This window comes from Prunus persica, chromosome G4 (genome assembly GCF_000346465.2).
Source record: "Prunus persica cultivar Lovell chromosome G4, Prunus_persica_NCBIv2, whole genome shotgun sequence".
NCBI lineage: Eukaryota > Viridiplantae > Streptophyta > Magnoliopsida > Rosales > Rosaceae > Prunus > Prunus persica.
This window is the reverse complement of record NC_034012.1, coordinates 1,566,696-1,590,439: the sequence shown is the minus strand read 5'-3', so window position 1 is coordinate 1,590,439 and position 23,744 is coordinate 1,566,696. Positions and strand designations below refer to the sequence as shown.

Genomic DNA, 23,744 nt, shown 5'->3' with positions numbered 1-23,744 from the left:
TAAAGCATGATTTGGGACCAGAACTGAGGCCCCTCCTATATTTGTAGTCTTCTAATAATTTGGGACCACAGCTCAGTCAGTCTATACTTTGTTTAAACGAGAATGTTCAAAGAAATCCCACTAGAGAGCTAAGCTAAAATGGAGTTTGCAACTTATCTTGGCCTAAGAAGAAGTCACCTAAACAGAAACGACTATACCGGGTCAAATTGCTTCATCCGAAAAAAAGAAACATAAGACAACAAGTGTATTTTTATTTAGGATTCAGTAATATTTCATTCACTTATTGAGGATTCAGTACAAATGTCTCATGAGAAAAAAGATTCATATCATAATTAAGATTAACTTCAAATAGTTCTATCCAATACATATTGCCGTTTACTTCCCCACAATGAGTTTTGCTCTAGCATGGCCCTCATTTATTTGGAATTGCTCCCCTATGCCAAAATGAGCCATCAATAACCAAACAAAAGTGACAAGCTCTCCACCTTTGCTCAGCAATTGAACATGGTCATTTGCTCTGCAATGACCAGCAGTATATGAGAGCAGTTCCACCCATACTTTGCTCATTAGCTCCCATTTCTTTTCCTTCAAGTCCATCAATTTTTTGGCCAAAATACATGCATCAAACAGAACGGATTTACTTCTATCCCCTTTGACAGCAACAGGTTCAACTTCGGTATTCACCTCAAGGATTCTCTGACAGGCCTCTTGTTGTTGTTCATCTCCACCTGATCTTCCTGACCCAAGTTCTCTTCTGCTAAAGAATTTTTTGGCTTCTGCACACGTATCCCGAAATCTTATTTGTCCAATTCCTGCTACAGAAGACGTCAAAGTGGGCTGCATAACTAAGAGATATAACATATAATCCGACAGGGCCTTACTGATTTTACAGCCATCTCCATCTCCATCGCTCCACTCCATGTTATAGCAGAACTCAGTAGCAATGTGCCACAATAGAATGCTCTGGTCATAATCAACTTCAACAATATATCGTAGAAAGGTACTGTGTTCAGTACTATTCCAATCACTATCCTGGAGAACCCAGTCACCTCTTGCCGAACATATTCTCTTGGCTGTTTCAGGATCATCTGCAAGCATGGATTTACTTTGCAACTCCTTAAAAATGAATTCCCATAACGCTCTAGTGAGTGGTGTGCTGTGCCTATATTTCATTTTATCTCGAAGATCCTTGAGGCCCAAGAGATCGATGATTTTAATGTAGGCAATACCAGGGTAGTCAAAAATATTAGGAAACATTTTTTCGCGTTCCTTGAGGGAATAATCTATCAAGTTGAATGTAGAGATGGATTCATACCACCTTCGAAACAGGATTTGTCTAATCCAGTCCAAACAACTTGTATTTTCAGACCAACTTGGTCTCTTGAAACTGAGGTACTTTTTTAGAATAGTAGCGACAAAAGATTTTTGCCAAGATTTCGTCAGAGCTGCGACAGTCCAATCGGAGAATATAAGCATGAAAAGAGCTATTGAATCCAGGCCTAAAGCACCAAAAAGCAGGGTATAGGTAATTCCAACATCAAACTTATGGTAATCATGTTTCTCTAGTTTATAGAAGAAACCAAGGGCTATGGAAACCGCAGTGAAGGATATAGCCCGGAAAATGCATCCTCGCATAGAATGCACCACAACAGCCTTGGTGAAGAGAGCTTCATATACAAAGTTGAGCTCAATTGCAATCAATCTAAACGCATCTTTTGCCTCTCTTTCTTGGAAAAATGCACGGCTCTCAAAGCGTTCGTGGAAGCTAAAAATGAGATCCACAATAAGACCCCTGAAGATTTTATAGAAGTGGTAAGCATGTCGGACCATTGCAATATCATTCTCCATATCACCTGGTTCCGCAACATAAGTTACTGTCCTGGATTCTTTGCTGCGTTCTGCTGTCAACTCTATATGAGTTGGAAGTTTGGCTTCTTTTTTTGAGGAGTACTCCTCCATGAGCTTTGCATAATTTGGTCCGGGGTCAGGTTTTTTAAGCATGGATTCCTTGAAATTGTCCAAGCTTGCAAGATACAAACCGCGTGTGCGCTCAGCATACTTGATGGTTCCTGCCAGAAACAGGAGGATTGTTGATGGCCACAGCTTGTTGGTGGGAAATGATTGAATGAAGACATATATGGCAGCTATAACTTGGAATATGAGGCCAAGAAAATGCCTTAGCCACAGCGTGTTATCTTCAAGAGCAAACGCAGTAATGGTGTCTGGACCACCAAGGTGTAACAAGAGAAATGGAGCCCAAAATGCCAAAAGATCCTCATTGTTATCGCCTGTACCTCGAGCATTGCCTTGGCTGTTTGAGATTAACCCAATTGCAAAGTTAGCAGCCCAGTCAGCCAGCAAATAAGATGACCAGATGATGAAGATTATCGCCATGTTGGGTGCTCGCTTTCTGAAGGGTGCACCAAGAATTAAAATGGTCTGCAATGTGAGGCTTAAGAGGATAAAGCTCCGGAGGTTCCACCTTTCCCATAGCTTCTTGACGCTTGTAGGAATGGGATTTATGGAGGAAACCATATCCTAGAAGTTCAGCAATTGCAAAGTTTCTACAAATCAATTAAGCATAAGGACAAATTTGAAATTCTCTGCTTAATATGATATTAAATAAACATTAGTAATGGTATGTTGGTGATCAAACGTCTATCGATCACCAGATGGGATCTTTTCAATTGCAAAAGCACATACTGAAAATAAATTCAGTTTTCCCTAATGGGTATTGTAGCAGGAAATCTAATCATTATGGATGGTGAGTGGCCAAAACTGCAAAAGTTACTTACTATACCTGCGGCTTTGTAGTTTTGGGCTAGCCAGAAGTAGATTTAATCACTAGCTACCCTAGTTGTTGGAAAAAACTAGACTGACCTCAACTTCACTAGGATGGCAGACACTTATGGGATAAAAAAGGGTGCCTCCCAGATTGCCAATTTCACCTTCGTTTCATTATACTGAGCATACAGTCAGGCTTTTGAAGAACAAAAACAACATAAAATGGAGTTTCGGATACATTTAACAACACACCCTATTAAAAAAAAGAAAAGAATTATAACTGAAATGTATTCATAGACAAGCTCAAACAAATTTTCGGTAATCAGGATATTAAGTTGATGATAACATGCATAGCAGGGTGTTTAAAATAGATTAGCATAGTGTATAATGTGATTAACGGTTCACGAACTACAGTCCACAGCCAACAATAATATTAGCAATTTGGCAACAGAGAAAGCAACACCAAATAAACCATTCATGGCAAAGCAAAGTCTGAAGCACAAACAAATTAAGCAAAGAAACAAGGCCGAAAATGAAGATAAGCAGAAGGATAGAGGAAAAACCTGCTGGGTTGAGTGGACTTGAAGCTGAAAGTCTGAAGCACAAACCAATTAAGCTGTGCAGAAGGCTAATGAAAGTGTGCTTAATTTCTTGTTGGTCCTGTACTGATATGATACTTCTCAGCCATGCTAATTGCTTGCTGGCAGTCAACTCTAAGTCATACTATGCTTGAAAGTTTGAAACTAGCTTCATTGAAGCTAAATAAATACTAGCAGGGAAAAGTCCAAACAACCTGGGGAACATTGTGGCCTAGCCCAGCTGTCAAAGTAAGACTTGAAGGTCACTGTCACTAAAGCCAACTGAATTTAATTAATTAAAGCACCTCTGGATTTTTGACTCACTTATCTACAAATCTACAATTAATTACTAATGTAAAATGTTACAGAATGAGTGGGCTACACTTCATCAGGAAAAAAGAAAAAAGAAAGAAAGAATGAGTAGGTTATACTTCATCAGGAAAAAAGAAAAAGAGAGAAAGAATGAGTACACTAAAAAAAATATGGGTTTTCAAGCAGATGAGCAATATCTTATTCTCATTCGCATATATAAAAGTCCTCATGAGATCAGACAAAAGATTCGTATGATGCTAAAGAATCTTTTGGCTTCTGCACATGTATCCCGGAATCTTACTTGTCCACTTGTTGCTACAGAAGACATCAAAGTAATCCGACAGGATCTAACTGAATTCAAGACCAGCATTGCTTTTGTCCATGTTATAGCACAAGCCAGTAGAAATATGCCACAAACAATAGAATCCTGAGGCTGTGGTCAAAATTATCTAAAATCTCAGGGAGCTTGCGGCCAAACCCTCGTTCGTGGAGCTTTGGTGCATAAATCTCGCCGGTAAAAACTGTTCGCGGTATTGTACAATGAGAATGGGGTATTTCCCCTAGCAGGAAACGTATAGTCCCTGTGGAATCTCTATTGGGGAAGACGGAATTGTCCCATACTTGTATCAACACAAATTAAAGGCGACTGAGTCATCAGAAATAATAATATAATTTTTTTTTTTTTTTTAAAAAGGGCCTAGGTGCTAGGCGGTTCTGGGTGTTTTTTTAATATATATTTTTTATAATAGATTCTTATTTTTTCCTGAATTTAACAAAATCTACCAGGTTGATTATAACAAAATCTCTCCTAATCGACTCATTAACACCAGGATGCCTAACCTTTACGCCAACTGAAACTATTAATCTGCAGAAACAGATAAGTAATTTAAAAGGGTCGCATGTCTGTTTCTCTCGTCTCGAAAACTATTAATCTGCAAAATCTCTCCTAATAAATATTCGAATATATTTACAGTGTATAGCCGCACGGCTATACTATTAAAATATTCCAATATTATAGCCTTATTAAAATATTCGGATATATTCAAAGAGTATAGCCGCACGGCTATATTATTAAAATATTCGAACATATTTAAAGAGTATAGCCGTGCGGCTATACTATTAAAAGATTCAAATATATTCGAAGAGTATAGCCGCGCGGCTATACTATTAAAGATTCAAATATATTCAAAAGTATAGCCGTACGGCTATACGATTAAAATATTCGATAGTATTCTGTCTTCTGTTTGCTTGAACTTTTTGAAAAATAAATTACAGAAATAATTTCAAGCTCAAGTTTGGACTTCCATTGTTTGTGTGTCAGATTGGTTCCTCCTTAGGTTTCGAGGATGGAAATTTTGAATCCGCCAAGTTGGCATTTATATTGCCGATGAGGATTGCCTATATTTTGTTGATTCAGAGGTATGCGTTGACTTGTAAGTTGTTAGTTGTGATATGTGATTATGATGCTGGGGCTATTTTGCATAGTTTTGTAACTTTCCAGTTTACGTGTGTGGGTCTCTATCTAATAAGAATCATGCCATCAGGAAAGCTGATATGGGGAGGCTGGTTTGAGAAGTAATACAAGGTCTGAGTCTAGGTTTGAGAAGTAATACAAGGTCTGAAGAATTTGATTTACAATCCTAATGTTTCCTTGGCGTCTGATCAAATCCATTGACGATAGTCTCTTCATTATAAACCCAAGCTAAAACAAACCCTTCAAGTGCTATTGTTTCCTAACCAATAATCCGTGGTCACTTGTCTTTAAATTTTAAGTGGTACTCCATTTGAGTGAAATGTGTTTCACTTGTTTTTTCATTCATCATCATGTTATTAGGAATGAACATTTAGTGCTTATTAGAGATGGATTCTAAATTTGGCTTCAGGGGACATAAAAGAAGTAGTCAAAGGTTTGTTTGTTTTAAAAAAAAAACCTTTTTGACACTTTGTTTATATTACATTCTATTGAGTCTAAACATCAGAATTTAAAAGGGTTCCCGGAGATTTTGGAGGTCTGTGGACCTCAGATCATAGAAAAAGTAACCCTGTTAAAACATATGCCACATGATTGGTTGCAACAGCAGACGAATGCTGTCTGTTCACCAGAGAGGCTTCCATATGCTGGTCTATTATCTTCGCTGATCACTTTTGCAGAATCACATAAAACTTTGTGAATTTTGACTGGATTATGTTTTTTTTCACTTCAAGTGAGTTTGTTTTGTACTTTGTCTATAATACTCAATTACTCATTTCAATGCATGTAATTTGAAGTTGGATAGAGGATTTTGAAACTAAGTGAAGAATCTGGAGTATGTTCGACCTTCAAGTTTTCAATTTTTGGCATCCTTGGAATACCTTATTGGTTGTCTACCTCTTTGGAGAAAGTTTATGTTGTGTATGTTTACAAAGACAACAACATGCTAACTAGTTTCTTTTATACTTTCATTAAGCGACAATGAATTGTGAATTGTTTTCTCACGAACTCCATGTTTTTCTTCATATTTTTGGCTGATTTAACAGTGCTGGTGGACCTCAGGGAGAGATTGATCATTTTCAATGTTTTAGTTTGTTACTAGGTATTTTCCGTACTCTTAAATATGCTTCTGCTATTCCTTGACACTGTATTTCACTCTTTGGTGTGATATTTGAATTGGTTTGGCCTATATTTTCTTGATATTCCCAACTGGAATATATGCATCGCCTTGCCATGATTATTTATGATTAAAGTTAAGCAAAAGAGCCATGTGTCCTGAAGATGTTAGGCATTAGTTCTCATGTAGAGTAAGCTGTTTTGGTAATCTTTCCAACTTAAAAAGTTAATGCTTATTTGATCCGAGTTAGCTGTTGAAATATTCGAATATATTTAAGAGTATAGCCGCGCGGCTATACTAATAAAAAATTCGAATACGAGTATAGCCGTCCGGCTTTACTATTAAAATATTTAAATATATTTAAATAGTATAGCCGGACGGCTATACTCGTATTCGAATTTTTTATTAGTCGCACGGCTATACTATTTAAATATTCCAATATATTAAAGCGTATAGCCACATGGCTATACTATTAAATATTCGAATATATTTAGAGCGTATAGCCGCGCCGCTGTACCCGTAGAATATTCGAATATATTTAAAGTGTATAGCCGATCGGCTACACTTAAAATATTCAAATACATATTGATGGATAGGAAATGACGATTTCAGGCCAACTGCGATTGAGGCCATGTTGCAAAATCCCCAAATCCCTAACCCCAGCACTCTGTTAGATGAGTAACAAGAGGGGAAATGCACTACTGTGCTCCCAATTTGTCCAAAAGTAGGTAAAAACTAGCTTCTAAACTAGAGGAAAACATTCCCATGCTAATGGAGATTCAAAATGTTCGACATGCATATGTTAAGATTCACATGTTCATGGAGTTTCAAAAATGTTGGATAAATGGTTTGACATACGCATGTAGTTCGGAATAACATGGTATGCTGTGACTGCTTGTTCCACAACACCAAAAGCCGCAAGGTCTACAAGTTAGTAGTAGCATCCTAGTTCCTTCAAGTTCTGATTGATAGATTGCTTCGAGTCACTGTGATATTGGTATCTTACTTAAATCTTTCTGATTAAAAAAGCTTTCCCCTGTTTGGTGTAATTCTTTGCACTTGTATAACTGAGTTGTATTTCAAACTCTAAGTTCTATTTTCGGAATCGGAAAGTAGAGGATATAAAGTTCCATACTTGAGAAGAAATATATTGCTCCACAAGGTTCTTGAGGGAAACATATGGTTTAGTCAATGGTTTAGTCAATTGTTGTGTTAAAAGAAAAGAAAAGAAAAGGAGTCTTGTCTTTCTCTGTTGTATTTATTAGTAGTGTCATTATCTTCTTAACAGTCTCATTTTTACCAGGAAGCAGATGATAAGAAGTGTATTTTTCCAAGCAGATGCAGATCACTAATATTTCGTTCACTTATTTAGGATTCAGTAAAAGTGTCTCATGAGAAAATATTCATATGATAACTAAAATGAACTCCAAATAGTTCTATCCAATACAATTCTCCTTCACTTCCCCACCATGAGTTTTGCTCTAGCATGGCCCTCATTTATTTGGAACTGCTCCCTTATGCCACCATCAACAACCAAACAAAAGTGACAAGCTCTCCACCTTTGCTCAAGATTACCCATACGTTTGGCGATCGCTTTCTAAAAGGTACACAAAGTATTAAAATGGTCTGCACACGTATAGCTTAAGAGGATAAAACCTCGGAGGTTCCACTTTTCCCCTAGATTCTTGACACTTTTAGGAATAGGATTCATGGTCGAAACCGTATCCATATCCTCTCTTTGGCTCCCTGAACTCTCTTTTACTTCAAACCTCTGAAGAGAAATTTTAAAGTTCTAAAGATTAAAAGCAAAACAAATATAATCCAAGTTTACTTAACATAATACTAGCTGAACATTGACTGATAGAACAAATGGTTGCATGACAGCCTCTGTTTAAATTATTGGTAGCTAATGAGGTGATTAAACTATCATCAACTAGAGACAAGATTGGCAAGTTGGAAAGAAAGAAAGCAAGAACAAAATAATAATTGAAGCAGGGGATAAAGCACAAAATTATTAATATAAAGAAGAAAGATACCTGATTTGATAAAGACGAAAGATAACAAAAGACTACTGAGAGTCTGCTTTCTTGTTGATCTAGTTGGTGTGATACTTCTCACTCCTCACTTCTGACTGCGCCATGAGAGGACTCAACTGTAATTAAAGTCTCTTCACCACAACCCGCAAAGCTGCATCAAGTACAAGCATATATAATGTGCTCATTAACCAGAGGCATTTGGCAACCTTGGCAATGAAGAAAAGCCACACCAAATCAAAAGCATACATTTAAGACCTGATTAAGAGAAGAGATATACTATCTTAAAAAGCTATGAGCTTTATGATGGGTTGGGTGATACGCCTTAGAAAGTGACAGTCCACATGGCATACAGTTAAGCTGCCACGTGGACGACCAACTGGACAAATGAATAAGGTGAGCCCTGAGAGCTCAAATGGAGTGTCATTTGCTTCAATGCTCAGCTCAGCTCAGCCCTGTTGTGTTGTGCCACCACCTTGCAAGTCAAAGACACAGAATTTTCACATTCCTCAACTTGGAAAAGACCAATTTGAAAAAATCTGGATAAGGGTCGTTTCCTACTCTAGTCTGCGGTTTTTCTGGACCCAACATCAGCAATTTGCTCGACCCTCTTTTTTGCCATTAAAGACCTCTTCTTTATAACCTCATTTGCAGGGAACACGACGCAGCTTGATGGTAATGTAACACACCAAAACTGGTGTTATAAACAACTAGAGAAACCTTAAAAGCCAGGCTATTGTAAAAACCCTTGCTCTGTTTTAGAACGTAAACCATGGCAGTTTCGCTGACGCTCTCAAGGTTCAAATTTTCGTAAACCGTGGCGGTTTCGCTATACTATAAAATATTCGAGTATATAAAAGGGTATAGCCGCGCGGCTATACTATTAAATATTCAAATATATTTAAAGGGTATCGCCGTACGGCTATACTATTAAATATTAGAAATATATTTAACGAGTATATCCGATTAAAACATTCCAATATAGTAGAGAGTATAGCCGCGCGGCTATACTATTAAATATTCGAATATATTCAGAGAGTATAGCCGCGCGGCTATACTATTAAAATATTCCAATATATTAGAGAGTATAGCCGCTGCTATGTTATTAAATATTCGAATATATTCAGGGAGGATGGCCGTGCGGCTATACTATTAAAATATTCCAATATATTAATTCGAATATATTCAGATAGTATAGCCGCGCGGCTATACGTTTAAATATTCGAATATATTCGTAGAGTATAGCCGCGCGGCTATACGTTTAAATATTCGAATATATTCATAGAGTATAGCCGCGCGGCTATACTGTTAAATATTCGAATATATTCATAGCGTATAGCCGCGCGGCTATATTATTAAATATTCGAATATATTTAGCTAGTATCGCCGCGCGGCTGTACTAAAAATTGGATAAGGGTCGTTCCTTATTCTAGTCTGTAGTTTTTCTGGATCCATCAGCAATTTGCTCGACCCTCTTTTTTGCCATTAAAGACCTCTTCTTTATAACCTCATTTGCAGGGAACACGACGAAGCTTGGTGGTAATGTAACACCCCAAAACTGGAGTTATAAACAACCAGAGAAACCTTAATACCCAGGTTATTGTAAAAACCCTCGCTCTGTTTTAGAACGTAACCATGGCGGTTTCGCTGACGCTCTCAAGGTTCAAGTTTTCGTCGGAACTGAGAGTAGACAAAGACGTGGCTCAAGAAAACAAACAAAATCTCAAATGGAATTGAATACTGCAAAAAATTCCGTTAGTGGGTTTTAGATTTCAGTTTCAGTCATCAATTCAATCCAGCGGGGAGGATAGGACATGAATGCCCTCTGCAGCTCTGCCACCTCCGGCTGCGTTTTATATACGATTAAATAGTTAGAGTTACATGTGCTTATCAACCAAGCTTTCATAGCTCAGTTGGTTAGAGCACCCGTTTAGTAAGCGGGAGGTCTTGAGTTCGACTCTCAATGAAAGCAAATATTTTCTTCATTTTTTTTTCCAATTTTTCAGCCTCTCTTCCTGATCCTAATTTGAACAAACATTTTGTCCATTCATCCAACAAGGTTTCCTCCATTGTAATTTGTAACCAACCCTAACCTTTATACTATCATTAGAAGGCATTGGATTGAAATTGACATGAAATGGCAAGACATACAATTCCCATTGGTTCCAAAGTTGAAACAAACTCCTAACTATTGGCAAAGATACCATTTTCAGATTCCATCTATTTCAGCCTGCATTGATAAATTAACCCAATAATCATTGGAGGCATCATTGTATGATGAACCAGAAGGGAATATGGGCTCTTGCAGCCAACTCTGAGTTGGAGGATTGGATAATGTGAATCCAGGATCTTTAAATATTGCCTCAGAATCCTGCACAATGTGTGACTCTGCCCACAAACTTTGTTGTTCACCAAATGTTTCAGATGCACAAATGTTCTGCTCTGCAATCTGGTCTTTATTATGATCACCATGAACAGGACCAGAGCTTGATGAAGTTGAAATTGTCTCCAACTTTGATGCCTTTGGAGCTTCACCCAGAAGAAAGAGTTCAGTTTCAGAAAACTTCTTCTTGTCATTGAACACTTGTGCTTCTTGTACTGGTTCAGTCGCCTTGAACCGTTTTTTCAAGTGGGTGTGCCAGTAATTTTTAATTTCATTGTCTGTTCTTCCAGGAAGTGTTGCAGCAATAGCAGACCATCTAGAAAGAAAAGAAAAATGGATGAAACTACACAAATTGATTAATCGGAACATGGATTTCCAGTCCCTCCAAAACTGAAACTTGCATGCTTATTCTTTCATGAAGTTTTTAATGCAAACTCATAAGTTTTAACTGGTAGATAGTTATACTTACCTATTTCCCATTGTTTCATGCAACTTGAGTATGGCCTCCTCTTCCTCCTTGTTGAAGCTTCCGCTCTTAATATCCGGCCTCAAGTAATTCACCCAACGAAGCCTACAACTTTTCCCAGACCTTGCCAGACCTGAAACATGGCAGACTATTATCATTGACATCAACTTGAACCCCAAAAACAAACAGAAACTAAGTACCAAAATGAAAGGAAAAGAAACCTCTGAATGGCTTCATAGTTTCATACCAGCAGGTTTTGGCATCTGACTCCAATTCCAAATACCATATCTCTGAATGTAAGCTATCAACTTGTGATCCTCATCAGGGCTCCATGGCCCTTTCTTCACAGCTTCCTTCTCACACTGCTGACTCTTCACCATCTTCTACACCAATCTATCTTTCTATCTCTGAATCAATTAGTTTTCCCAAGTTGGTTTCTGAGCCTCTGCACTCAATTCTTCTTATGTCTTGAATGTGCCCAAATAAATTTATGACCACATGTGCCTAGCTGCATATGTAAAACATGTCAACAAAGTCCAAATTCTCCAATAATTAGGAAGTTTTTCAAAGAAGATGAGCAAGCAGAAGGGTCCCTTCAATATACCACTTAATATTTGTTTTGATGACATTCATTCAGTGCTGAATTTTTATTTTATTAGTTTGACTATACAAGCAAATATTACAAAGTCAATCCTGTCAACTTCCTTCCAAAAGTAAATGCTGTTACCATCACACCACCATATCCATATCCCATTCCCACATATAATTAATTAAGACTCTGAGAGGAGCATTAATTTATTTGACAATGGAAAGATGGGTTAAGCTGTTAATTAATTAGTATTATTATTATTAGTCAGAATAAATTAGAAAATAAAATTCAGGTAATATTTGTTGAGCATTATATCTTTTCTTTTAGATGGAACAGTGGTCAAAATTGTTCAGCTTAGCTTCCTTAAGTATCTTCTTTAGTCAGCAAAAGCATGCATGTTCATTTTGATATAGCATTTACGTGCAATCCTTATCTTTGAAGTTTCATCACAATAAAAATTCATTTCATAAAAAAATCAGAGTAATATTCTTAATATTTGATTGGTAGTTAGCTCACGCTTTAGGAGGCCTAATTAAATTAAATTAATTATAATTTATAGAGAGGGTTACAAGTGTGGCGTAGAAAGTAATATACAAAGACAATTGTACAAGATGACAAACAGTACATCAAGTTTGAACTTCATCAGTCTAAAACACGAGGGATCGATTACTACTTGCACATGATCAACATACTAAATATATATATATATATATATAATGCGGCTATTAGTCTATTATATAATGGTGTAGCTACATCAAATTTAAATTAAATAACCAGCAGCAATATAATTCTAATCCTTTGATTTAGATTTTAGCGGACATTGAGGTCTAATTTTAAATTTATTAACAATTATATTCTGATTTTCGTCGAAGTAGAAATCGATGTTTCGAAGAAGTTATTAGTAAAATGAAAAATTGGGCGTGTAACACATGCTGATATAATTATGAAGTTTCTCAATTTCATTGACTATTTAATAATGTAATAATGCACTAACCATCTTAAAATGGATTGCCATTTCTACTTTACATATATTACACTTCTTCGTTTTGCATATTAGATGCAAATTATTGGATTGCATACTTGTTCAAAGTATATTAAGGAATTTTTAAGCTATGAGTAGGCCCAACATGGGTTTTATTATCCTATGGTCTGGGCTTGGCCATTCCTTGTTAACTGTTCCAATCAATTACATTCTCCCCTAATAATAATTAGCGCCCACCAAAATATAGTTTAATTTGGGAAATGTTGTGATGAGGAATATAATCAGCATTTCATTGATCAGCGATAACAATAATGATAACATGTTCTACACCTAAACAACATTACAAAAAAATAAAAAATCTAGAGAATGGGGATCAATCTGAGAAACCCCGTAAAATGTACAAATACACGGTTATCATCATGCACGTAGATCAATGAAATCTTCCTCATCAAATATTCTTCCAGAGCAGATCACCTTCCATAGCTGAAAACACAGCAATCACAAAGGTGGAGCGGGAAACTCAAAGGAGCTCTACTTCCCAGTGGCAACCACAGCAAAATCCTGAATGCAAAATGCCGGCATTCCATAACGCAGATAACCCTTCCTCGGGGAAGAAATCAAACCGAAAGTCAACTTCCAATCATAGCTGTAGCCACTTTCTGGAATGGTAAATGCCCAGCTTATTAAACTCATCAATATTCACAACAACCTGTGCTCTTTTACAAGCTTCAGGGGTCAGGGGATTTGATTGACACAATTGGAGGCGGTTGTAGCTCAAAGATCGACTTTCCCCCTTCTCCAAGGCTACCTATGTATATTGTATCACCCCGACCATGCCAGGTGCCATCTTGGACATTGTTCATCTCCAATGTTCTGGATTCCTGTTCACATTTCAAGACTATCTATAAGTTTTCAGGAATAAGAAGCTTAATCAAAATTAAGCCCTATGTCTACTTTTAACTTTTGGCAACTATCTTGTAGGCATAGGTTCCGCAAGGATAATCACCTGACATAATGCACAGCATGGGCAGATAAGATGGTAGATGCAATCATCCAAGGAACTATCACTACCCTGAAAATAATAACATTTCCCACAACAATGTTAGTGTAATTCAAGTATAACCATGAAAGATAACCAACAAAAGGCATAAGTTAAAAGATTGTGAAAACTTTATCGCAGTCATATCATAAATACCAGGAAGGTACGTAATTAGTAGATTCACATGGAACTATCTTCTTTCCTAAGAATGCATGGATTCATAACATTACACTTGCCAATGGTCAATCATATAGCAATAGCACCCTCTCTACAATAATAGAAAATGCAATCCCTCTACCCAACCACACCCAAATTTTCTCTATTTTTCTATAGCATGTAGCTTTTGCACCCTTGAATAACCATTCGAGTTATACGATTTAAACCTTATAATTGGAATTAAAAAGAAAGAGCAACTTTAATGCAGAAGAGTACAGGATTAAAAATATGAATAGACAACATGAGGCAAATACTAATATTAGACGAAGAAAAGAAAACTACTGATTCACGGTAAACCAAAAATTATCAGTTAGTAAGGAACCACACACGATGACGGACAAAGAAAGAAAGCTTACCCTGATGTTAAATTTCTTTTTCATCTGTGTACGGAAGTACCCCAAATATGTTCCTAGTGAAATGGTGAAAGCAACGGCCAAATATATAAAGCATTGCTTCTTGGTAACAATGAAGGCAACGCAGTTGAGAATGACGAGAACAGCAAGAATCAAATGAAGAGTTCCCTGCAAAATAATATCCCGAAATTCAGAATCTACCTAAAACAGCCTTGATTGTGGGGGAAAAAAACAATCTTAGAATCAAAACGATGTGAAAAGATAGAACATTTTCAATTTCTCACTTCCATAGCTAACATTTTGACTTTTGCGCACTTGACCAAAAGATAAAAAGAGAAGAAAAAGATGATAAACCTGCAACGAACAAGGACCAAAACCAGCTCGACTCATGTTCTTCCCAAATCTATAGCACGGGCAACTGCAACATCAAAATATGCGGCGAACATAAGTAAAAGATTAGTCCAACAACGAGTAAATAAGAAATTCCCATTCTGAAGATAAAAATAAAAACGGAATGCCGTCTTCAACAGTCTAGCGACTGAGTTAAACAGCCAATGACAAAACATTGACCGATTCACATTTCTTTGACTACTTCTATAAATCAACGACAGACAGAAAATATGTATCATCAGAAAAGAAACTGGACAAATAAAAATGATTCGAAAGTAAAAAAAGAATAAAGGGCAAATTTTTTTGGCTCCCCAGTTAGTCAAGTTTTGAACCTGAATAAAAAAATTCGCCTTTACACCCAAAATTAAAACTTTTTCCCAGGGAGAAGAATTCCGGGAAACATTTTCCAGGAAGCCAAACGGAATCGCTATGAAAAAGGAGACGAGTGAGAGAGAGGTACGGACCAAAGGGATTCGAGAGCAATACGACGGTCGTCGAGGCAATCAAGGACTTCGCCTTCCCACATCCTGAAGACGCCACCCAAATCCCCAACATCTCCATCTTCTTCTCCACCATGAAAGCTCTGCAGCTTGGCCGCCAACTTGCCTTGGGTCTGCAAAGCCACCGTTGAGCACAGCACGTCGAAATCGACCACAGACTTCCCATTTCCCTCCAAAAATCTCTCCTTTTCTTCCTCCTCCACCTTCTTGAGCACCGTCTCTTGCTTCTCCAAATCCCCCATTTCCGAACCCCAAAAGCAGAAGAAGCTCTAGGGTTCCCTTCCTCGCTTCGTTTCTCTCTCTTCCCCTCCTTCCCCTTCTTTTTATGCGTTTTCGCTTTTCTTTATTTAATGAATGAGATTCTGTGAAGAAATAATCAAGTTTTTATTTATTGAACAAATAAAAATATTTAAACTTTTAAGGGGGGGATTTATTATTTGTGAATATGATTTGGGGGAAGGTGGAGAGGAGGATGGTGACGTTTGTCTGTTGAGAGACGGGTGGGGTTTTTGTTGGCGCGTAAGCTAGTAATCGTTTATTTTCTTCATCTTTTTTGCTTTAATTTTCATGTGGGACCCGTGCGTTTTTGTTTGATGAACGGTCCTGCTATTGTCATGTTTAGAAACAGAGATATTAGGAGGAGATTTAGGAACCACCACTCACTTAATCACCAAATTAATTGTCTCTCTCTCTCTCTCTCTCTCTCTCTCTCTCTCTTCTTTATTCTTTGATTTGTTTTTGTTTCCTTCTTTCTGCAAAGATTATTGGTATTTGTTTGGCAAGCCACCCTACCCATACCCAAACAAATATGAAACGATACCCACCATCATATTTGTTTTCATTTTACGGTGTTCAAGTCTTGTTGTGGGTGTGTGATTTGAAGAAAATAAAGGCACCCATCATTTTTCCTCAAACTCCCACCTTACTTTTCTTTTCTAAGAAAATGTTTTTATCATGACAAAGATAATATCCTATTGAGAATGTTAGAATAATAACAAATGTATGATGGTCTTAATTTAGTATTGGATTGGTTGAGAGAAACAGAAACTTAATCATGCATCCAAAACAGACAGCAAATTGAGTTGCGGTTTGATTATTAAAAACAACAAAGGGATAAGGCTGGAATATGGTTCAACATATTGGGGTTGGGTTGGGTTGGGTTGGGTTGGGTTTGGGATAAGTCAGAATATCAAATTGATGGGTTTCGTCATTAGTGGAGATTACAGTTTTAAGATCACAAGATTAGGATCTATCTTACTTTATTTATAAGATACAATTAAAAAATTAATATAAAACAACAAGGAATGAGTCGAATGAGTGCCGATGGTGGGTGGGAAAAGAATCAGGACCGCGTAGCCTCAGGTCCAGCGCCCACCGGAACCTGAGCTGTATCCTACGTTATTCCATGGCTAATCCCCATGATTAATTAAATTGATTGTTTTTTAGAGTTGAAGTAATAATTAGTAATTAAATCAATTAATTAAAATAGTGTTGCATTGTACCATATGATTAAAGATTACAACAGGAGACATCTCGTGCGTGGGGACCGCTAGTGCTGGCTCATGGCTGTATGGATTTAGTTTTAGATAAGCATGAGCTTCTGATTTGTAATTTCTAAAGCTCAATGCTCAACCGCCCCACGTGCAAAAAGCTTTGCCTAAAAATGTCAGCATTCCATTCCCAAACATGGGTGTGGGCCCCTTACCTTCAAAGTTTGGGCCCAATGGCTTGTGAGGTGGGCCACGCATTTAGCAACATCAATAAAGTCATTATCTACAACTAATTTAGCACAGCCCATGTCTAATTGCTCATTAACCAAATTGCAGAATCATAAAACATGTTCAAGCAATGCATAGACACACAACTCAACTTACAGATAAAGGATGCCCTAATGTTGCTGTATATAAATAACATTGAAAGCCACAACAAAAGAGATCCAAAAAAGGATGGAGAACTTGGTGTTAAAAGTCACCAAACCATAAAATTTCAGAGGTCAAGTCTTCACTGCGGGTCTAACCAACCCTAATCCCGAGCCACTCCCCAAATGCTTGAAGTCTTTTGCTTCAAGATTATCTCCATGGCCAGCAAAGCCTGTTCCACCTTTTGCCAAGTTCACCAAATGCCTTTCTTTACATCCCTTGTCGCAAACAAGGCAAACCTTATCTACAGCCATGAACTTATCAGCACATTTCTTACAAAAGACGTGACCGCATGAACTAAGAGCCACGAGCGACATCGTGTTGGTCAAAGTAACCTTGCAGCTCGGACAGATAAATGTCTTATCCAGAGATGAAGATTTCTTCTCCTCACTACTGTCTTCTGTGTAATAAACTGGGAAAAGGGACTTCAGCTTTAGTTTCTCGCTTCCTTCTGGACAGACTGTGCTTGTAGAAGGAGCATCTACTTTAGCAGGAGCTGCAGGTGTAGCAGAAGGCAGCCAAAATGCTTTCATTGTCCGAAGCGCCTCTTCTTCATAAGAGGTGACCTTAACACTATTGGCACCATGGAAACCAGTCTTATCTCGGCTCTGGTTTCTATCATTGTATTGCGGTAGTGCACCATGGTTTTGCTGATCAAAAGCCTCGAGCTCTCTAGCTTTCTGCTGCAGTAACTTCTCTTCTTCCTCTTGGTTCTCTTGCTTCTGCTGAGCAGTATGTGCAGCTTGCTTTCTGCCAAGTGGAAGAAACAACCTCTTAAGCACAAACCACACAAAGGATAGAATTTATATATAACAAACCCAGGACACATTTTACGCAAGAGCCAGTGAAAATAAATACAGCCAAAAGGCATCAAGCTCGGCCAAGCTCACAGCTTTCGTAGGAAGCCTTGAGGAACCCAGAACACAAACATGGACCACGCAACTACAAAAACTAACAACCAGCAACCATGTTTGGTTTCTATAAGCACATTTAAATGCATGTCAGTTTTAAAGTTACCAATTGGTTTCCCTATGGAAGTACATATATTAGGCTCCATGGAATTGCACTACATGCATAAACCATATTCCTCAGTAACAGATAATCTCATTCAGTAATAAAACTATAAAACTACATTAGCCTAGTCGAAAAGGGTTTGAATACCATTTATTAGGCTTTATATTCCGAAACCATGTTGGTAGGTGAGCCAAAATGATTAACCAATCACACAAAGAAAAGCTATAGAATTAATAAATTCAAGGAAAAACAACTATATAAAAAATGCATTTCTTTTCCTATCTTTCACTTTTACCATTAACATAGAACATACTTCTGAAATTCTTTTATCCCATAGAAGAAAACCCACATTTGAGTTGTAAACAACAGTAACATACTACACAGAAAGCCGGAACCCAATTCAAATGAGATACTACTATGGCAACCTCCAAGAGGGGTCCTAGGTAGCTGAAAAAGCTAGCTTCTTTATGAAGGAAGGTGACAAAACAAATATAAATGGCATTGAAATTATGATTACCAAGCAAAATCCCACTTTCAAATTTTTGATCCAATACAGAATGGGGCTTCTCAAACGATCTTAGGAGTGTCAATAGTGTTCTCTACGAGTTGAAGTTGGTTTATTGGGCCAATTAAGTACTTTCTACTTTATTAAAGGTGGAAGCTTTCGGGTACACAGTGATATTCATGTCATCCAAAAACCTAACCCTATTTTCGAAGAGCTCCCACCTCTATTGGACCCTATCTTCTACTCATAAGCTCTTTGTCAAATACAGAAATTCAATGCATCAAAGCCAAATTCACAGAGAAAAAGAATAAATAAAATCCGACACTAATAATAACAAAAAAATGGTGAAAATTGAAGGTTTGAGATAGAGAGAGAGGCGACGTACCTCTGGATATCTTTCTTCTGAGAAAGCAAGCACTCGAAAATACATTCTTTACAAAATACGTGGCCTTTCTGGCAGCACATGGGGTTAATGAAGTGCTTTAAGCAGAGGCAACAAGCGTCGAAAGGCTTGATGGAGTCCCTGCCCAGCCTCTCCTTCTGCGTTCCATAGCCTAGCTTTTTCTTCTCATCGTAGGTGAAGAAAGCGAGGTCGTTGTTGTTCTTTGAGTGCCTCTGAGGCATATTTTCGCAGAGACGATTGAAACGAATTTGGTACGCTCGTCTGGTCTTAGATTGGGATTCGATTTGGGGATTTGGGAATTTGGGAAGAGAGATACAGAAGCAGCCCTAAATATATTTGAGGTGCCTGAACCCGATTTCGATTTGGATTAGGAATTTTATTACCACTGCCATATTAAACGACATGCCGCGGGAACTACAACGACAACATGCTGACCCCAATTCCGTTTTTTCTTAACCATTACACTAATACCTTTTGAATTATACACTTCGTGTTGCAATTTACCACACGAAAAAAAGTTGGAGTCAATTTATAATTTAACGTTGCATCTATGGTTAAGTTATAGATTTATCAGTCTATTTTTTTTAATTAAAAGCAATAATCTAAACTAGATGGGAGGGAGTTTCTCACACACAAATTATTATGATGACATGAGATTTGAATATGAGATCATTAATCTGCAAGTCAATGTCATTTTTCACTATGTTAGATCTCATTGGATCTTCGATATTCTTCGGTTTTTAGTGGATCTATGTCGATCTACTCTTGTTTTGGTAGATCTATTAACTCAAATTTGAGTTGGCTTTGGTTGTGCTTCATCTTGTGAGACTGCTCTTTGAGGTGTTGCGGCTTGGTCATGGTAGATCCACTGCTCATTGGTACATTGATGTCCAAGAATAACTAGGTTGTGCTCTTTATGTCATGCTCCGAAAGAAGATTAGTTGCGATTGATTTTCCTTTAGTGGAGGTTGTTTTAATTTTTTTTATTATTTGGTTTAGTTTGTTCAATAAAGTTTAGAAACTTTATGAGTTTTATGTGTTTTTTCCTCTCATGATTCTAGGAAAACTTAGTTGAGTTTGTTGGGTGTTTTTAGTCTCTTTAAGAGAGTCATGTTGGTTAGAGGCTAGTTTTTGTCTTTGATGTCATTGAATTAGATTCGGGAAAATTATGACAGTTAAAAGGGATTTTAGAAAAGTTGTTTTCAAGTGTGATTCTCTCCGTATTATTTCAGATTTTCAACAAATTATGGAAGTTTTACCCATAATTGCTATATTATTATTGAAATGGCTCCCTTATGTATCCTTTGTACTATTTATTCTTATAAATCTAATGAAATTCTATTCCCTTCTTATAATAAAAAAGTGGTAATTTGTAAGAATGCCTAATTAAAATAAATATTGAATTTACAGTATTTACAGAGCAAAATAACCAAATATAGAAGGATAAAATAAAATATTAATTAGCTTTCTCTTCTATTTTAAGAAGCTTTGGAGATTGACTCAAACAAACACATGTGACCTTGTGACCTTCACAGTGTTTACTGAGAAAGTACTGGTAACCCCTTCATTTGTTTCTTCTTCTCTTTGCCATCTTCTTCTTCAATATCAATCAATCCATGGCTTCTCCGAGTAAGAGCCCACTTAAAGAACCAGGAGATCGTCAGTCAGCGGCAATCGTAGTCCAACCGTCGTCCCCGCGTTACCCTCCGAGTGGGACCCCCACCTCTGGGGCCCAGCGCCGAATCGGGATCGCCGTCGATCTCAGCGACGAGAGCGCCTTCGCCGTCAAATGGGCCGTCCAGAATTACCTCCGCCCCGGCGATGCCGTCATCCTCCTCCACGTCCGCCCCACCAGCGTCCTCTACGGCGCTGACTGGGGCGCCACCGATGTCTCCATCCCTGAAGACCAAGAGTCTCAGCAGAAGCTCGAGGACGATTTCGACAATTTCACCGTCACCAAGGCCAACGACCTCGCCAAGCCTCTGGAAGAGGCTAAGACTCCGTACAAGATCCACATAGTGAAGGACCACGACATGAAGGAGAGGTTGTGCTTGGAGGTCGAGAGGCTCGGCCTCAGCGCCGTCGTTATGGGCAGCCGGGGCTTCGGCGCTTCGAAGACGACCTCCAAGGCCAGGCTCGGCAGTGTCAGTGACTACTGTGTGCATCACTGCGTCTGTCCTGTCATCGTCGTAAGGTTCTCCGATGAAAAGGACGAAAACGACGTCGCAAAGCAAGGTAAATTTGGCTGTCCGGTCGTGCGTGAGGAAGAGCCGGAGTTCCATGATGCTTTGGAGAAAGGTTGAATCTCTATCTCTCTGCAGTTTCTTCTTTGATTTCTCAGCTCCATTTCACTTTTTCTCTTTCTAATTCTTAATTTATTAAAATGCATAGAATATTAACTCTGCTTCTGTTAAATTCATTGTTGCTCTGTTTTTTTTTTTAGTGCAAATAAATTCCTCATAATACAGTTTTAGTTAGTATCAGACAATAATTATGCATTGGATTCAGAATCCATGTGTTTGGAGATTATTGTCAGTTTTTCTTTGTTTAGTTTTAACTAAAATTGGATTGATGTCTGGTTTAAGATTCGTGCTTAAAAAGTAGCTTTGTTAGTAGTATACCTTCATTTGCCATATGATTGTAAATTGCGAGATTAAGAGATAGCATTCAGGTCATTCTTGCAGAGAAGGTATACCATTTGCTTCCCTCACCTTCTTTTCCACCCGGGTATGTTTACTGGAAATATGCTCTAGTATGTTAAAGTTTTTGCTTTCTGATTTTTGTTTTGCTCATGTGTTCCAATTCTTTAATGCTCTATCTAAGCCACTGCAATCTAAATCAAAAAGTTGACAGAGTTGTATGTTTCCTTTCTTTTGATCTTTTGTGCCAAAAACACTGCATTCAAGAACGAGATACGTCATTAAAGCCTTATATTTTGCGTCTGGTTAATTAGACGGTTTCTCTTTTTTCGTCACCTCTTCTGAAGTAACGTATTACTATTTGTTTGTTACCTAATGCACGTAAGCAGATGTTGTTCTGTTTTCTCCTGGTGATAAGTTGAAGTAGCTAAACACCTGGGTTGATGTGTGGCGGGTGGTGATCCACTTGCTTGTCTCCTTTCATTCTTTTCCTCCTCATTAAATGCAATCCTCAAATCATGGATTCTTCATATACATTCATATTTAGATTTTGAGACTAATTCAGCATCAATGCATTTGATTTCTAAGAACCAAATATAACAATTAGGTGTTGGGATTTCAGTTTCTTTCATTTACTTTGATAGTGTGTAAAATATAAATTGCAGGAATGCTTAGGACTTCTCTAGTATTCCATCTATATTCTTAGAGGTTTAATTTTTCCTTGGTTTAATGAAAAGAAGTCCTTTTATTAGGAAAAGTTATAATGGTGGAATTTTGATTCCCATGTTGAATTATGTTCGTCACGCAGGAGGTTCTTTCAAGCACTTATAAATGTTTTCTCTTGGCATCAATGTGTGAGTTTTTTCCTTTTTCCATTGATCTTTTGAATGTAAATGTTGGTTGCACAAAAAGTAGTTTTGATGGTGCTTATAACAAACGTTTTTGCCACCAACATTTCCCACTATCAAGATACCAGGAAGAAAGGAAAAAAAAAACTTGTGTATTAATAGGAGCAACCAATGGTGTGAATAGTAGCAGCCTTGCTAGTGCTCCATGTCTACAATGAGGACATCTACTACCAGTAGATACATTTTTGTTTAACGATCCTAAGGCAAATAGAAATGGCAGATTGAAACTACTATATGTGCTGTTGCATTGCGGGTATACATTGCACTAGACCTGTCTTATGAGAGGAGAATTTTGTTTCAATTCATTTGTGCTGTTGTGTGGGTGGTATCCATTGTATATCTGAAACCTGTTTTATAGAAGTTTGTTCTGCTAGAAACTAACGATTCAAAAACACAACAAGGGGTTGATGGTGATTAGGTAAGGGTTTGATGAGTGATTGAATCTTACCTGGCGCATTGTATGCGTGGTATTATGACAATGCTGTTTGCATGATAGTGTGATACAAACCCATTGAACCCAAAATGTAGGTATGAATAGCCTATGATTATAATGGATAATCATCTTGTAAGGGCTGAAATCAAATGCTTACTTGTAGAGTTCCTCCTCAAGAAAGGAGGACCTAGAGGGCATGGGCAGGGTATTTAAGTAAATAAGTTCATCTTGTTAGGTTAGGTTAGGTCTTTTGGAATAGCTTTTCTATGATTTTATCTTCCACAAATCATCATTAGAGGTGCTGAATCTCTCTCTATCAATGATTCAGTTGAAAATTCACACTGAATTTCATGGCTTGCAGATTCAGACAAGGCACGTTGAACAGATGGAGATGGTGAAGAGCTTTCAGATGATGTTTATCAAATACTCCTGGTTCGTATGTAATCATGTTGTATGAAAAAGTGTGGCGGTAGTAGTACTGAGTCAGTCTCAGTCTTTTCTTTTTGGTTTGTGGCATTACTGACTGAATGTCCGAATCTGCTCATCTTTTGTTTTAACCACCTTTTCACTGCCTTGCATGTTTATGGAGCTCCGGGATGATGAATAATGCATGATTTCTATCTTATTCTTCCTTTTTAGTATCCTGAACATACAACTTACACGACTGCACTTCTTCCTCTTCGAGATTCATAACATTTGTAGGCCAAAAA

The 23,744-nt window shown here is 37.7% G+C and overlaps 5 protein-coding genes and 1 non-coding gene across 7 annotated transcripts; 2 read left to right on the top strand and 4 right to left on the bottom strand.

Moving 5' to 3' along the window:
• Positions 232-3,812, bottom strand: LOC18779221. Of its 2 annotated transcripts, none has more exons than XM_020561206.1 (2): positions 3,348-3,812; positions 232-2,564 (listed from the first exon to the last, which is right to left on the bottom strand). In XM_020561206.1, exon 2 carries the CDS (start codon positions 2,533-2,535, stop codon positions 376-378), a length of 2,160 nt encoding a protein of 719 aa, XP_020416795.1. In that variant the 5' UTR covers positions 2,536-2,564; positions 3,348-3,812; the 3' UTR covers positions 232-375. The 2 variants fall into 2 exon arrangements, with proteins under 2 accessions (XP_020416795.1, XP_020416796.1); XM_020561207.1 differs by having other exon boundaries at positions 232-2,538.
• On the top strand, positions 10,194-10,267 carry TRNAT-AGU. The gene has a single exon. It is a non-coding gene; the product is annotated as a tRNA-Thr (tRNA).
• LOC18778711 (myb-related protein Myb4) lies at positions 10,248-11,610 on the bottom strand. Its single transcript, XM_007212409.2, has 3 exons — positions 11,392-11,610; positions 11,148-11,277; positions 10,248-10,994 (listed from the first exon to the last, which is right to left on the bottom strand). Exons 1-3 carry the CDS (start codon positions 11,522-11,524, stop codon positions 10,505-10,507), a joined length of 753 nt encoding a protein of 250 aa, XP_007212471.2. The 5' UTR covers positions 11,525-11,610; the 3' UTR covers positions 10,248-10,504.
• Positions 12,982-15,791, bottom strand: LOC18778474 (protein PLANT CADMIUM RESISTANCE 12). Its single transcript, XM_007211870.2, has 5 exons — positions 15,178-15,791; positions 14,678-14,741; positions 14,327-14,491; positions 13,722-13,787; positions 12,982-13,596 (listed from the first exon to the last, which is right to left on the bottom strand). The coding sequence occupies exons 1-5, from the start codon at positions 15,453-15,455 to the stop codon at positions 13,444-13,446; spliced, it is 726 nt and encodes a 241-aa protein (XP_007211932.1). The 5' UTR covers positions 15,456-15,791; the 3' UTR covers positions 12,982-13,443.
• Positions 16,997-19,413, bottom strand: LOC18778748 (nitric oxide synthase-interacting protein homolog). Its single transcript, XM_007211626.2, has 2 exons — positions 19,037-19,413; positions 16,997-17,882 (listed from the first exon to the last, which is right to left on the bottom strand). The coding sequence occupies exons 1-2, from the start codon at positions 19,273-19,275 to the stop codon at positions 17,207-17,209; spliced, it is 915 nt and encodes a 304-aa protein (XP_007211688.1). The 5' UTR covers positions 19,276-19,413; the 3' UTR covers positions 16,997-17,206.
• Positions 20,530-23,672, top strand: LOC18780714 (universal stress protein PHOS32). Its single transcript, XM_007211909.2, has 2 exons — positions 20,530-21,352; positions 23,396-23,672. The coding sequence occupies exons 1-2, from the start codon at positions 20,671-20,673 to the stop codon at positions 23,413-23,415; spliced, it is 702 nt and encodes a 233-aa protein (XP_007211971.1). The 5' UTR covers positions 20,530-20,670; the 3' UTR covers positions 23,416-23,672.